General features: G+C 41.3%; 2 protein-coding genes across 4 annotated transcripts in view; one reads left to right on the top strand and one right to left on the bottom strand.

Moving 5' to 3' along the window:
- The window catches only part of LOC311137127 (uncharacterized protein), a 28,862-nt gene extending 26,269 nt beyond the window's left edge, over nt 1-2,593 (top strand). For all 3 annotated transcript variants that reach the window (XM_084171466.1, XM_084171467.1, XM_084171465.1), the window contains 5 exons: nt 128-253; nt 404-557; nt 805-910; nt 1,075-1,256; nt 1,431-2,593. In XM_084171466.1, the coding sequence (XP_084027592.1) occupies nt 128-253; nt 404-557; nt 805-910; nt 1,075-1,256; nt 1,431-1,531 (669 nt within the window). In that variant the 3' untranslated portion in view covers nt 1,532-2,593. The remainder of the gene's footprint in view (nt 1-127; nt 254-403; nt 558-804; nt 911-1,074; nt 1,257-1,430) is intronic.
- A 52-nt stretch (nt 2,594-2,645) lies between these two features.
- On the bottom strand, nt 2,646-13,915 carry LOC311137128 (rab GDP dissociation inhibitor beta-like). Its single transcript, XM_084171468.1, has 11 exons — nt 13,735-13,915; nt 13,174-13,281; nt 12,643-12,742; nt 12,005-12,139; nt 7,846-8,044; nt 7,276-7,407; nt 6,933-7,032; nt 6,542-6,713; nt 6,047-6,191; nt 4,180-4,234; nt 2,646-3,188 (listed from the first exon to the last, which is right to left on the bottom strand). The coding sequence occupies exons 1-11, from the start codon at nt 13,777-13,779 to the stop codon at nt 3,033-3,035; spliced, it is 1,347 nt and encodes a 448-aa protein (XP_084027594.1). The 5' UTR covers nt 13,780-13,915; the 3' UTR covers nt 2,646-3,032.
- Between the last annotated feature and the right edge of the window lie 40 nt (nt 13,916-13,955).

The following is a 13,955-nucleotide window of genomic DNA, read 5'->3' as shown; positions in this document are numbered from 1 at the left end:
GACCATAGCCTATGCAGCGCAAACAGATCTGGGACCAGGGTACGAAACCGTACCATAAGTTGTACAACAATGAAAGCCAAAGTTCATTCTTGCGCCATTTTTAAAAACTAGCTTGTTATATTTGTAGGAGCTGTTAGAAGCAGAAGGCCACATAGCGGTACAACAGTCTCAATTCTGCCTTGGAAAGGATAGTTCCTCGTCCCCTCTATACATTATCTTGAGGAATGAAGATATTGCTGAACACATTTGTGAGGTAAGACTGTTATACCATTGTAGACTTATAAAAGTATCTCAAACTCCCGGAAAAGGATAAGCAATCCAGGTTCGAAATCCAGCCTTTTTGAATCGGTATACGTTGGATTACATTATCATCGTAATTTTTAGATTTCTGTTTTACCCTCAGGTCCCTCACTTGCTCGAATTGAAGAAGGCTCAGAATGTGTTGTTTGCTGGTATTGATCGTCCTGATGACATTGTGAACCTGACCCACCAAGAACTCTTCAGCAAAGGCGGTTTTGTGGTGTTTGAGGGAGCAGCACTGGACACACTGAGTCTCAGTATGGGCGCTTCCCGATTTGCAAGAGACCATATATAAAAGTGCATTTGTTACATTTCATTATGTTTTCACAACTGTCAATCTCTACACGCAACTATGATGTCCCTGGTCCCAGATCAGTTTGTGTCATCTTGCCAACTGCTATGGCCGATGTTTGGCATGAAACAGATCTGGGGCCAGGCTATAATGTCCCCTCCTACATTGCATAGATGTGTATGACTCACTCAATGTCTCTTTCTTTCTCTTAGGCAACATTAAGAAAATGTCTGTTTTCCTGGAGGGGCTGAGTAAAAAGGGGAAGTGGAAATGGCTCTTGCACTATAGAGACAGCCGGATGCTGAAAGAGAACGCACGGTAAGCTTATTCTTGCGCTTGTAAAAGTTCAATCACGGTGCAGGTAGTCAAAGACACTGTGTTTGTAAGAATCCAGGCCAGAGTAATTTTTGTAATTCAAGGAAACTAATGTTCCCATAAAGATTCTAACTAACTGCCGGAACTGGTCATCCCTCCTTCTACAGGTCTAGTGCTGAGGCACAGGGTAAAAAGAGCTTCATGGACGTCTGCCAGGAGGCTGGAATGGTGGAGGTCTTACCCTACCATGAATGTGACGTCATTTCAAGGGCACGACCCAACTACCTCCACTGTCTAGTCCGCCTGCAGGTCCAGAATGTATCAGCTCGTCTACCTGTATTTATAACTGGTGAGAGATCAGACTTTTTCCCTATACTGCATTCGTTAAGATTAGCTACATTTATGGTATTTTGGGGTTAATTAGTAGGACCTTTAACATTGAAAGAAATTCGATGTTTGCAATACATAGGGATTCTTAGTCGCAAGAATGCTAGTTTCTGACAATTATTTCTTTATTTTGCAGACACAACGGCAGACAAAGCGTTTGCAAAACATGGGATATTCACAATGAATATTAACTCCTTCCTGCTGATTTCTCAGAGTGACACTTGCACTATTTCTTAAGCTGATGGGGAAGCCTTCGACAGAAGTCTTCAATACATCAAATTCAAATCACATTTGATTTATAAAGCCCTTTTTATACTGAACAAAAATATAAACGCAACAATTTCAAAGATTTTGCTGAGTTACAGTTCATATAAGGAAATCATTAGGCCCTAATCTATTATGGATTTCACGACTGGGCAGGGGTGTAGCCATGGGTGGTGGGTGGGCCCACACCCACGCCACCCACTTAGTAGCCAGGCCCAGCCAATCAGAATGAGTTTTCCCCCACAAAATGAATTTATTACAGAAATTCAGTGTACATGTATTTTTTTTATTGAACCTTTATTTAACTAGGCAAGTCAGTTAAGAACAAATTCTTATTTACAATGACGGCCTACACCGGCCAAACCCGGATGACGCTGGGAGAATTGTGCACCGCCTTATGGGACTCCCAATCACAGCCAGATTGTTATAGTGCCTGGAACTGAACCAGGGTCTGTAGTGACGCCTCTAGCACTGAGACGCAGTGCCTTAGACCGCTACGCCACTCGGGAGCCCATGATCAACAGCTGTTATTTAAATTAAACCGACTCAAACTTCAAAGAGCAAGCAGAAGAACAGTGGCAAGGGAAACCTTGTAACCTCGAGAGGAACCAGACTCAGAAGGGGAGGCCCCTTTACTCCAAAATCTGCTTTTTAGGGGGTTCTTGGGAGTTTTCTCCTAAGTTTGACACACTGATCTAAATCATTGTGGGGTAAGATAAAACATTTTCTCAATAATTTATGTTTTATATTCATGTTATTGTTTATTGCTGTATTTAAAGCCTTGATTTTCAAAAAGTTTACTTAGAGCAACATTTTGGTTCCTTAGTGTAAATCGTTGCACCATTTCGTTTTAATTTAGTGTAGATTTATTTATTCTTAATCATTTTCTATGACAGGTAGATTCTGTATAGATTAACGATGACAAATGCTTCAATGCAGAGCTCTGTGTTATACTGTATTTGTTCAATCTTGTATTTATTTGTATGTTTGTAAATACATTTATTGCACCTTTGCGGTATAAAGAAATTGACAAAGTGTTCCCCATCTTTTTTCCCCCCATACACGCAGAAAAAAAGAGTGACCATGGTTCTTTTCTCTATTCCAGATAAAATAAATCTTTATTTCACTTAAACAGAGAATAGTGCCTTATGTAAAAATACAATTTATATCACAATTATAGACTACGTATAAACCCCTGAATAAAACTCTTTGGTGACATTCACATGTCTGAATTTGAAGAAACCATGATCGTACACAATGTGATCATTGCATGTTCTCAACAAACTGTCAAATTCATTATTAAAACGCAGCCACCCAAAATTATCCGCATGCCAGTAATAAACATATCTTTATTTTTTCTACAAATATATTTCCATTGTTTTAAAATGGTCATAGATACAGATTCCAACAATGAATTTGGATTATAAACCAGTTTGTTAAGATTTGGAGCTGTCTGGACACTAACATGATACTATCACTGATCACCTGCATCTCCAAAGATGTCGTTCTTTGTGCGCTCCATCTCTGCAAAGTCAAACTCTGTGCCCATCACGCGCTTGTAGATGTCCTTGATGTCATCACAGGTGGTTTCGAAGTGGGTCGTTGCATCATACGTACGGGAGATAAATATCTGCATAGAAGGGGAAAGAGGAAAAAGTTGAACAAATGAAAACGTGTCTACAGGCCTATGTATGAATACGCTATGTAAGTCTATAGCTAGGTTACCATCCAATTGGCGACAGATTTTCATGCGAAAAAAAATTAAAATACACAAAGAAAATTTGTGAATTTTCCCACCAGTGGTACGTTTCTACCAAATTGACTTGTTGCGGATAAAAATCAGTGCATGATGATGTACTGCACACAAAATGTACTTCACGCAAATGTTCATGTACCCAATAAAATTCTAAATTTCAATGCGTTTCCATTGTATTTTAACTCTACCGATAGTTTGGTTAAAAAAAACTTGCGTTATATAGCAAATGTGCCTGCCTCTGGTCTTGGCACCTGCGCTCTAGCCAACAGCTGGCAGATAGTGCGGGTAGGCTGTGGGGGTTGGCTAGTCTACATGATGAGATTATTATGGATAAGAGCAAGAACATTTATTTGTCAAAGGACAGTCAAGCATCGATCATCATGTCACCAGAATCAGACCCTCAATATTTATTGGAAAGCAGCATCAAGCTCATCACGTGCACTTTTACCACCCTGTTAAATTCATCATAATTTATAGTATTTAAATCTGTAGCCTAATAAACTGCATGGTTTCCCAAGTCGTAGTGGGAGGACCACACACCATATCGTCGCTTGACCCCAAATGTATTCGATATGCTGGTTTTTATATCAATATTTGCGCATAAAGTCGTTTCCACTGCCATTTCCCACATATTAATTTTACAGACACAAAAAGATCCCACCATGTCAAATGAACACATTGATAAAATTACACCAAAACTTCCTGTTTCCATCACAGCTGTCATGATTTTTTACAAAATATTATATGACTTTACTCGCATAAAAACTGGATGGAAACGTGGTTAGTGTTCAGAAAATGTTTGCACCTCCTGACAATTTCAAAGAAGAGTGCAGCCCAACATGAGGATTAGGAAATATGCACTCACCTGGCTGTCTTTTCCCATGTCAGTTGGTGCATACTGATCGCTGATGCTAACAAACCTGAGGAGAGAAGGTTTCAACGGGGTAAGGAAACATTAACGAACGGTGAATATGTAACCAAGCCAGTGCGGTACAGCTCGGTCGTGTGAAAATAATATTACAGCATTGTGTTCCAGTGATGTGAGCGCCTGTGCTAGGAGTATAACAGTAACACTATAATTATCATATGTATCTTATAGTATAATATACTACAGTGCATTCAGAAAGTATTCAGACCCCCTTGACTTTTTCCACTTTGTTATGTTACAGCCTTATTCAAACATTGATTAAACTGTTTTTTTCCTCATCAATCTACACACAATACCTCAATGACAAAGCAAAAATACAAACTTTAATATCACATTTACATAAGTATTCAGACCCTTTAATCAGTACTTCGTTGAAGCACCTTTGGCAGCGATTACAGCCTCGAGTCTTCTTGGGTATGACGCTATAAGCTTGGCACACCTGTATTTGGGGAGTTTCTCCCATTCTTTGCATATCCTCTCAAGCTCTGTCAGGTTGGATGGGGAGCGTTGCTGCACAGCTATTTCCTGGTCTCTCCAGAGATGTTCGATTGGGTTGTACGGGCTCTGGCTGGGCCATTCAAGGACATTCAGAGATTTGTTCCGAAGTCACTCCTGCATTGTCTTGGCTGTGTGCTTAGGGTCGTTGTCCTGTTGGAAGGTGAACCTTTGCCCCAGTCTGAGGTCCTGAGCGCTCTGGAGTAGGTTTTCATCAAGGATCTCCATGTACTTTGCTCCGTTCATCTTTCCCTCAATCCTGACTAGTCTGCCAGTCCCTGCCGCTGAAAAACATCCCCAAAGCATGATACTGCCACCACCATGCTTCACCGTAGGGATGGTGCCAGGTGTCCTCCAGACGTGACGCTTGGCATTCAGGTCTGAGAGTCCTTTAGGTGCCTTTTGGCAAACTCCAAGCGGGCTGTCAGGTGCCTTTTACTGAAGAGTGGCTTCCGTTTGGCCACTCTACCATAAAGTGACCATCGGGTTCTTGGTCACCTCCCTGACCAAGGACCTTCTCCCCTGATTGCTCAGTTTGGCCGGGCGGCCAGCTCTAGGAAGAGTCTTGGTGGTTCCAAGCTTCTTCCATTTAAGAATGATGGAGGCCACTGTGTTCTTGGGGACCTTCAATGCTGCAGAAATGTTTTGGTACCCTTCCCCAGATTTGTGCCTTGACACAATCCTGTCTCGGAGCTCTACAGACAATTCCTTCGACATCATGACTTGGTTTTTGCTCTGACATGCACTGTCAACTGTGGGACCTTATATAGACAGGTGTGTGCCTTTCCAAATAATGTCCAATCAATTGAATTTACCACAGGGCGACTCCAATCAAGTTGTAGAAACATCTCAAGGATGATCAATGGAAACAGGATGCACCTGAGCTCAATTGTGTAGTCCCCTGTAGCTCAGTTGGTAGAGCATGGCGCTTGCAACGCCAGGGTTGTGGGTTCGTTTCCCACGGGGGGTCAGTATGAAAATGTATGCACTCACTAACTGTAAGTAGCTCTGGATAAGAGCGTCTGCTAAATGACTAAAACGTCAAATGTAAAATTTCGAGTCTCATAGCAAAGGGTCTGAATACTTATGTAAATAAGGTATCTGTTTTTTATTTTGAATAAATGTGCAAACATTTCTAAAAACCTGTTTTCGCTTTGTCATTACGGGGTATTGTGTGTATATTGATGAGGAAAACATTTAATTTAATCAATTTTAAAATTAGGCTGTAACGTAACAAAATGTGGAAAAAGGGAAGGGGTCTGAATACTTTCCAAATGCACTGTATAGTATCATAGAATCAAAGGCCTACTTCTGTTCAATAGGCTCCAATAGATCCAGGGCCGGTTTGAGCTCCTTCTCTGGGTCGTTGGTCTCCACTACGCTGCTGGCGATGGCAATGTACTTGCCCTGCGCTGCCACGTTGTGGGCCGAGGAGATCATACACACGTAGATGTCTAAAATGAAAACACAACAGATCAGTGACAAATCATACACCCTCACTAAGCTCTACTAGGGTGTGTTCAGTAGGGTAGAAAAAGTAGAAACAAGTTTTTCAACGGGAAAACATTACATTTTTTATTTCTTCCAGGTAGTCCCTCCCTGTTTATTTTTTATTATATTTGGTGCCTAATGAACACAGTCAATACCATTTCAAAAAGTCACAACATATTTCAGTGACAACTTCATTTCACACACAATCATTTATGAAATGCTTATCTACTGCTTATGAATGTGGTATGTATGGTTATGAATGTATTATTAAGTCTTTCTGTAGGCTAGGTACCCTAGTATCCAGGGGTCTCACCATGTTTCCTGTTGACCTGGATCTGAGGGATGATGATCTGGCAGGAGTTGACGTCGCCGGTGTTCTTGATGGGGTGGCTCATGACGCAGATGATACGGACCACCTGGCCGACCTTGCTGACTCTGTCCATGACGTAGCTGGGGTCACAGATCAGCTGCTTACAGCGGGCTATCTGGAGAGGGAAGGAGAGATGGTAGTGGTTAGGGTTATAGTTAAGGTTAGGGTGGGTTAGAGTAAGGGTTAAGTTTTGGGTAAGGCATAGGGTTAGTGAATTTCCATCTGGAAACATTCAAACTCTGTCGGTTGTATACACTGCCATAATTAAATCACCATTAAGAACTAATATAAAACAATAATAACATTTAGAGGTAAAAATGTGACAAAATCTGACCTCTCCCTCTGACTTGACCCCCACCACCTTTCCATTCTCCATAACGATCTCCTCTATGGGCTTGTTCAGCATGTAGGTCCCACCATAGATAGCACTCAACCTAGCGGGAGAGAGGTCAATTCAAAGACACTGGTGAATAGTGGAGCATGGGATGGGTTCATATTATTATTATTAGTGCCACTGAGCAGACACTTTTAAACGTATGGTGCAGTGAGTGTACACATTTTCAGTGTGTGTATGGGATCCCTGCGGGAATTAAACCGATTACCTTGGGTTCATCAACCAAAAGGCTAAAGATGGACAAATGATAGTGGCAGGGAGGAGGTAAACAAGTGAATCTTACCTGGCAAAGCCTTGTGGCAGCTCCCCCAGGCCGTAGAGAGGGTAGAGATAAGGACTCTTGCCGTATCTGGCCAGAGACTCACTGTAGAGCTTGATCCTGTTGATGGTGTCGATGCAGGGCTGGTCCAGGTAGCTGAGAGATCAAACAAAGAGATTGTAACACACTGTTATAATGTTCATGAATAAGCCATCATAAATGCTTATAGATATTTTAAATATGACACTTGTTAAAGTAGTTCCCATCTTTCAAGTTAAAGTTAATTTGCCATGATGAGTAATGAATACATTAGAAATCTTACTCACCAGAGCTCTCACAATAAATAAAATAAATAAAACACCAAGAAACACACAAATATATAATAAAGTTGATACACAACTAGTAAGGGAAGTGAAACAGCCTATGTGCCATCTCAACTCAAGTAGTGGTGGTGACGACTGCGGAGTCTGTGTCCCAAATGGCACCCTATTCCCTATACAGTGCACTACTTTTGACCAGACCCCTATGGGCCCTGGTCAAAAGTAGTGCACTATATATTGTGAATGGGGTGCCATTTGGGACACAGCCACTTACTCGTCTGTCCTGTAGAGGGCGAGGGCGTGGCCAGTGAAGTCCATCACATCCTGGCCCAGGCTGAACTTCTTGTACAAGTCACGCATTGTCGCCTTGTTGGGGTCGACACCCTCCATGGTTTTGGGATCATTCACGTCATAGTTGGCAACGAAAATCAAGAAGTTCCTGAACCGTCTCTTCTCGAAAATCCCCATCAAGCCTGAGAGTGTGTAGAAAAGTCAGTGAGACAGAAAAAGAAAAAGCTGTTGGGTGTTTGAACTAAGATTAAGAATGTGGTCCTGTATGGCTCAGTTAAAAGGATGTGGGTTCATTTGTGGCTTAAATTCCCGCAGGGATCACATAGCTACACACTCACTGCAAGTCGCTTTGGATAAAAGCTTCTGCTAAGTGGTATACACTAAGTGTACAAAACATTAAGGACACCTTCCTAACATTGAGTTGCACCCCCCACTTTTGCCCTCAGAACAGTCTCAATTCATCGGGGCATGGACTCTACAAGGTGTCGAATGCGTTCCACAAGGCATAAAAATCCTTCTTTAACCTGTCTCCTCCCCTTCATCTACAATGATTGAAGTGAATTTAACAAGTGACATCAACAAGGGATCATAGCTTTCACTTGGATTCACCTGGTCAGTCTATGTCATGGAAAGAGCAGGTGTCCTTAATGTTTTGTACACTCAGTGTATAGCATAAGTTAATAGAATACTTGATTTACTAGACATACAACTTTTTTCTACTTGAGTAGCATAGGTAATCCACATTATAATTGGTTATTATAAAAATAAGCAACAGATGATAACTAGGGCTGTGGCGGTCATGACATTTTGCCAGCCGGTGATTGTCAAGCAAATAACTGTCGGTCTCACAGTAATTGACAGTTAATTAACATAAACACATTTAGCATCTCCTGGCTTCCACGCATAGCCTACAAGCCACTGATGCAGACCTTTGTAACATCTACATTTTAAAGAGTCTAATAAATCCATGTAATATAGGCGACACCATCACAAATCCATTATATATTTTAGACAGGTCTAAAGAAACATGATATGAAGAGAATGTAGTCTATTTCAGAAGAACAGAATAGCATACTCTGAGTTGTCCTTATGTTAGGTTGTGATCTGGCTATGCCATATGGCTGTGGGCTACACTAGTTCATTTAGCATACAAGATGTGCTTAGAATTCCGTGGGATTATTTTATAGTATGAAGAATACAATTGAACAAAGCTGAATAAAATAGAAAGGATATTTTCTCCAAACGATTTGAGGGAGTGCGCACATGCGGCTATTCTGTGTTGAGCAGATAACAAAGAAACAGGTCCTGCTATATGTTTAATTTAGAGTTATTTATGTAACTTTAGTTGTGATACAAATGTTGGGCTATATGTTTAGATTTTTAATACACTCTGCATGATGCGACTAATGATAATTTGATAAAAGTCGCATGAAAGGCATGAGCTCTGCTTTGTTTTTTTGCGCAGGCTTTACAAACTTCACCTATTCTATTGTGCGAGAAATAAATATTCCAAACATAGTCTAGGACAGTTGTGGGATGCGATAGATCCCAAATTAATACAACCACTAGCATTAAAAAAAAACTGTTTTAAGCAATGAGCCTGACGCAACAGATGAGGTTTAGCTTAAAATGTTGATAAACTATTAGGCTTTTTCTTCACATTATAAGAGCAGCAATGCGCACACGGCAGTAGGCTATAAGTGCAAATGTTCAAGCAGGAAAACACCATTCTCAAAAGTGACCACAAACGCGATTATGCATTTAATCGTAATTTTATAACGGTGCATTTTTATGGTGAAAATGATTTTCCCCAAACTTGAGACTCACGCGCTGCGTATGTATGCCAGTTAGGCTCTACACCCATTATAAAGCGGATTAATGTGCTTCATTTTAAGTAGTTATTTGGCCACTTCAGTTGTGATACAAACCTTATCAAAACATATAGGCCTATGGGCTAGGCTACATGAGGTGTGCGACTATGATTTGAAAAAGTCGGGGGGAAAAGGCAGTTTCTTATGCTGGGCATCATTCACAAGTGATAACATATAATTCACAAGTGATGGGCTAATATTGTCACCCCATCAGACTATTCTTGATTTAATCTTGTTTTTACATATACTAAATAATATATATGTGAAATTTGTTTTGATTTAGAATGGACCATTATCATGCACCTGTCTCGAAACAGGGGCAGCGGGAAAATAATACATGTAATCTATGCACTTAAATTTTTTTTTTTTTTTTTTTTTTTTTCACCTTTATTTAACCAGGTAAACCAGTTGAGAACAGGTTCTCATTTACAACTGCGACCTGGCCAAGATAAAGCAAAGCAGTGCAATAAAAACAACACAGAGTTACATATGGGGTAAAAAAACATAAAGTCAAAAATACAACAGAAAATATATATACAGTGTGTGCAAATGTAGCAAGTTATGGAGGTAAGGCAATAAATAGGCTATAGTGCAGTATAATTACAATAGTATTAACACTGGAATGCTAGATGTGCAAGAGATTATGTGCAAATAGAGATACTGGGGTGCAAAAGAGCAAAATAAATAACAATATAGGGATGAGGTAGTTGGGTGGGCTAATTTCAGATGGGCTGTGTACAGGTGCAATGATCGGTAAGGTGCTCTGACAACTGATGCTTAAAGTTATTGAGGGAGATAAGAGTCTCCAGCTTCAGAGATTTTTGCAATTCGTTCCAGTCATTGGCAGCAGAGAACTGGAAGGAATGGCGGCCAAAGGAGGTGTTGGCTTTGGGAATGACCAGTGAGATATACCTGCTGGAGCGCAGACTACGGGTGGGTGCTGCTATGGTGACCAATGAGCTAAGATAAGGCGGGGATTTGCCTAGCAGTGATTTATAGATGGCCTGGAGCCAGTGGGTTTGACGACGAACATGTAGTGAGGACCAGCCAACAAGAGCGTACAGGTCACAGTGGTGGGTAGTGTATGGGGCTTTGGAGACAAAACGGATGGCACTGTGATAGACTACATCCAATTTGCTGAGTAGAGTGTTGGAGGCTATTTTGTAAATGACATCGCCGAAGTCAAGGATCGGTAGGATAGTCAGTTTTACGAGGGCATGTTTGGCAGCATGAGTGAAGGAGGCTTTGTTTGCGAAATAGGAAGCCGATTCTAGATTTAACTTTGGATTGGAGATTCTTTATGCGAGTCTGGAAGTTGAGTTTACAGTCTAACCAGACACCTAGGTATTTGTAGTTGTCCACATACTCTAGGTCAGACCCGTCGAGAGTGGTGATTCTAGTCGGGTGGGCGGGTGCCAGCAGCGTTCGATGGAAAAGCATGCATTTAGTTTTACTAGTGTTTAAGAGCAGTTGGAGGCTACTGAAGGATTGTTGTATGGCATTGAAGCTCGTTTGGAGGTTTGTTAACACAGTGTCCAATGAAGGGCCAGATGTATACAAAATGGTGTCGTCTGCGTAGAGGTGGATCTGAGAGTCACCAGCAGCAAGAGCGACATCATTGATATACACAGAGAAAAGTGTCGGCCCAAGAATTGAACCCTGTGGCACCCCCATAGAGACTGCCATAGGTCCAGACAACAGGCCCTCCGATTTGATACACTGAACTCTATCTGAGAAGTAGTTGGTGAACCAGGCGAGGCAGTCATTTGAGAAACCAAGGCTATTTAGTCTGCCAATAAGAATGCGGTGGTTGACAGAGTCGAAAGCCTTGGCCAAATAGCGAATGGAGTACGCTTTTCCCGTGGTTCATTTTATTAATATTAGGAAAATTGAGAAATAAATATAGTACACCTAGCCTATAGAAAGCTGATGGGATCCTCCTCTTTTTAGTAGAGGCCATCACTCTGTTTTCTCGCGCAATTGCATAGCCTATAGACATGTAACAAGTTCGGTAGGCTATTAAGGAGCATCAGAGCTTGGAGATACCGTGACTAAACGGTCACATGGAATTTGACTGCCTTCATGACTTGTGACCGCCGGTGTGACGGTAACGCGGTCACCGCAACAGCCCTAGGAGTGACACAAATCTTTTTTTCTAAACTCTACAAGAAATGTATGCACTAACTGTACTGTAAGTCGCTTTGGATAAAAGCGTCTGGCATAGCCTATATTATAGGAATAAGCCACTGAAAATCCCATTGATATACTCACTGGAGGCCAGTGCCTCTGTCTCAGTGACAGGCACTTTGTAGATCGCTCCCTTCTTGTAGACATAGCTGCCCTCGATCACCTTGAAGTCCAGGTAACGGGTCACCTGAGTGATCAGCAACATCCGCACAAGCTGACCTGGGTAGAGCAGAGAGAAGAAAAGAGGTCATGTTCGTTAAGGCATACAACGGAAAACATTTCAAAATAATCCTGATGTGTACCAAGATTAAATAAGCTGCTGAGGGAGAGGCCTTTGATAACATTCATGAAAAGTATACGTGGGTTGTGTTCATTAGGGCATTTGACTGAAAACATTTTTTAACATTCTGCAACAGAAAATGAAAATAGTCCAAGTAGTCCCTTTCTGTACAGTCCCCTTTCTTCCGTGTGGTGGCTAATGAACACAACCCTGCACTGAGTATTATATCTAGAATAACATGGGTGTATTCATTAGATGATGACCGTAGCAAACAGTTGCAAAAACGTTTTACAACAGAAGCCCTTTCCTCCAAATGTAAAACATTTTGCAATGAAAACAAGCGTTTCTATTGGACAAATGTAGGTAGGTTCCTCACAGTTTCATTCCGTTTGGTTCTGTTTGGATCCTAGTGAATTGAATACACCCCATATTGCTTTCCTACCATTGGCCATCAGAAACTTTGGGATGAGGTCCACGCTCCAGTCCCGACCTCTTCCCATGGACTCTGGAGGTTTACCAGGAAGACTGAAGCGCTTGTACAACTGGAGGGGGACAAGAAGAAGACAAACAGAAATGATTAAACTTTGTATTATTACTTCATTCAATTTCATTCATGACTTAGTTTATTTGACAATAAAACATAGAGCTGTCAGATTGTGAGTATCTGAAACTCAGCTGTGCCTCAACTTTTGAAAATAAAACTGAGATGTGAGTGATAGCATACATAATATAACATATTACTCTATCTGTGTGATGGCACCACACAGTGGGGCCTGTGGAACCTAAGGTTAATAATCTAATACCCTTTTGACCCAACTGAGCCAAGTTAAACCAATTACTGGGCTGGCCTAGTTAGGGATCCACCATAGTTGCCAGAAGGGAATATGTGAAAACAAAAGATCCCAGCCAGCAAAGTATGGTTCGGCATTATAGCATGAAAAGGGTCATAGTCATCTTGTGTGCCTTTGCTTACATCTTCCAGTGGCGTGATGGACGCACTCTCTGCTCCATAGTAAGAGTTCCTGTCCATATGAAGCACCTTCTTTCCCTTCACTGACATAATGCCAGACAGAATGCATTCCTATGGAAGAAAAAGATAAGCCAGATAGCTAGGTAGCTACACAAAGAGATAACAATTGTCATTTATGTTTTAAATGTGTAAACAACAGTGTAAACTATTTAAACAACACAGTAAAGAACAATGTCAACACAGCAAGCTAACTAATACAGTAGCTACTTAGCGTAGGAAACTAGCTACATTTTTCTAAGGAAAATAACTGGAAATACTGTTGTATGGGAGCTGTCCCTTATTGCTGACTGGGGAAAGTATCGCCACAACACTACTGAGAAACATAGTAGACACCGATTCCCGAGAAAAAAAATCTGAAAATAGAGTTCTAACAAACGAGCTAGCAAGCTAATTTAGCACTAACGTTAGTTAGCCATGACATTAGCCTACAGATTAGCCTTCTACACACCTAGTAGCTGTGACCATTGTTGGACGGTTGTACTATTACTTTGTCTGTTTTCTCACCGTTAGGCCGGTCCCGAGAACGATAACATCATATTCTTCATCCATACTGAGTGTCCTTCTGTACTTTATCCCTAAATATGTTATTTCTGTCAGTGAAAATGGAATGGCTGTTTGATAGTTGAGAACTTGTTCCGCTGCACTGCAGCGCAGGTAATGATAACCGTGTCGTGAACGTACCCTTCTTTGTGGGTTGGCGGATGTTTTTGCGCATGTCTAATCGA

This window comes from Coregonus lavaretus (assembly GCF_964263955.1).
Source record: "Coregonus lavaretus genome assembly, chromosome: 11".
Lineage (NCBI taxonomy): Eukaryota > Metazoa > Chordata > Actinopteri > Salmoniformes > Salmonidae > Coregonus > Coregonus lavaretus.
The sequence above is the reverse complement of the archived record's forward strand: the minus strand, read 5'-3'. Positions and strand labels throughout refer to the sequence as shown.

Excerpts from the sequence above, each read along its gene's own strand:
- LOC311137128 (XM_084171468.1), bottom strand. The coding sequence starts at position 13,779 with ATGGATGAAGAATATGATGTTATCGTTCTCGGGACCGGCCTAACG. Across the intron at positions 7,408-7,845 it reads GCCCTCTACAGGACAGACGA|CTACCTGGACCAGCCCTGCA; the intron begins GTAAGTGGCTGT and ends TTGATCTCTCAG. Across the intron at positions 3,189-4,179 it reads ACATGGGAAAAGACAGCCAG|ATATTTATCTCCCGTACGTA; the intron begins GTGAGTGCATAT and ends CCTTCTATGCAG.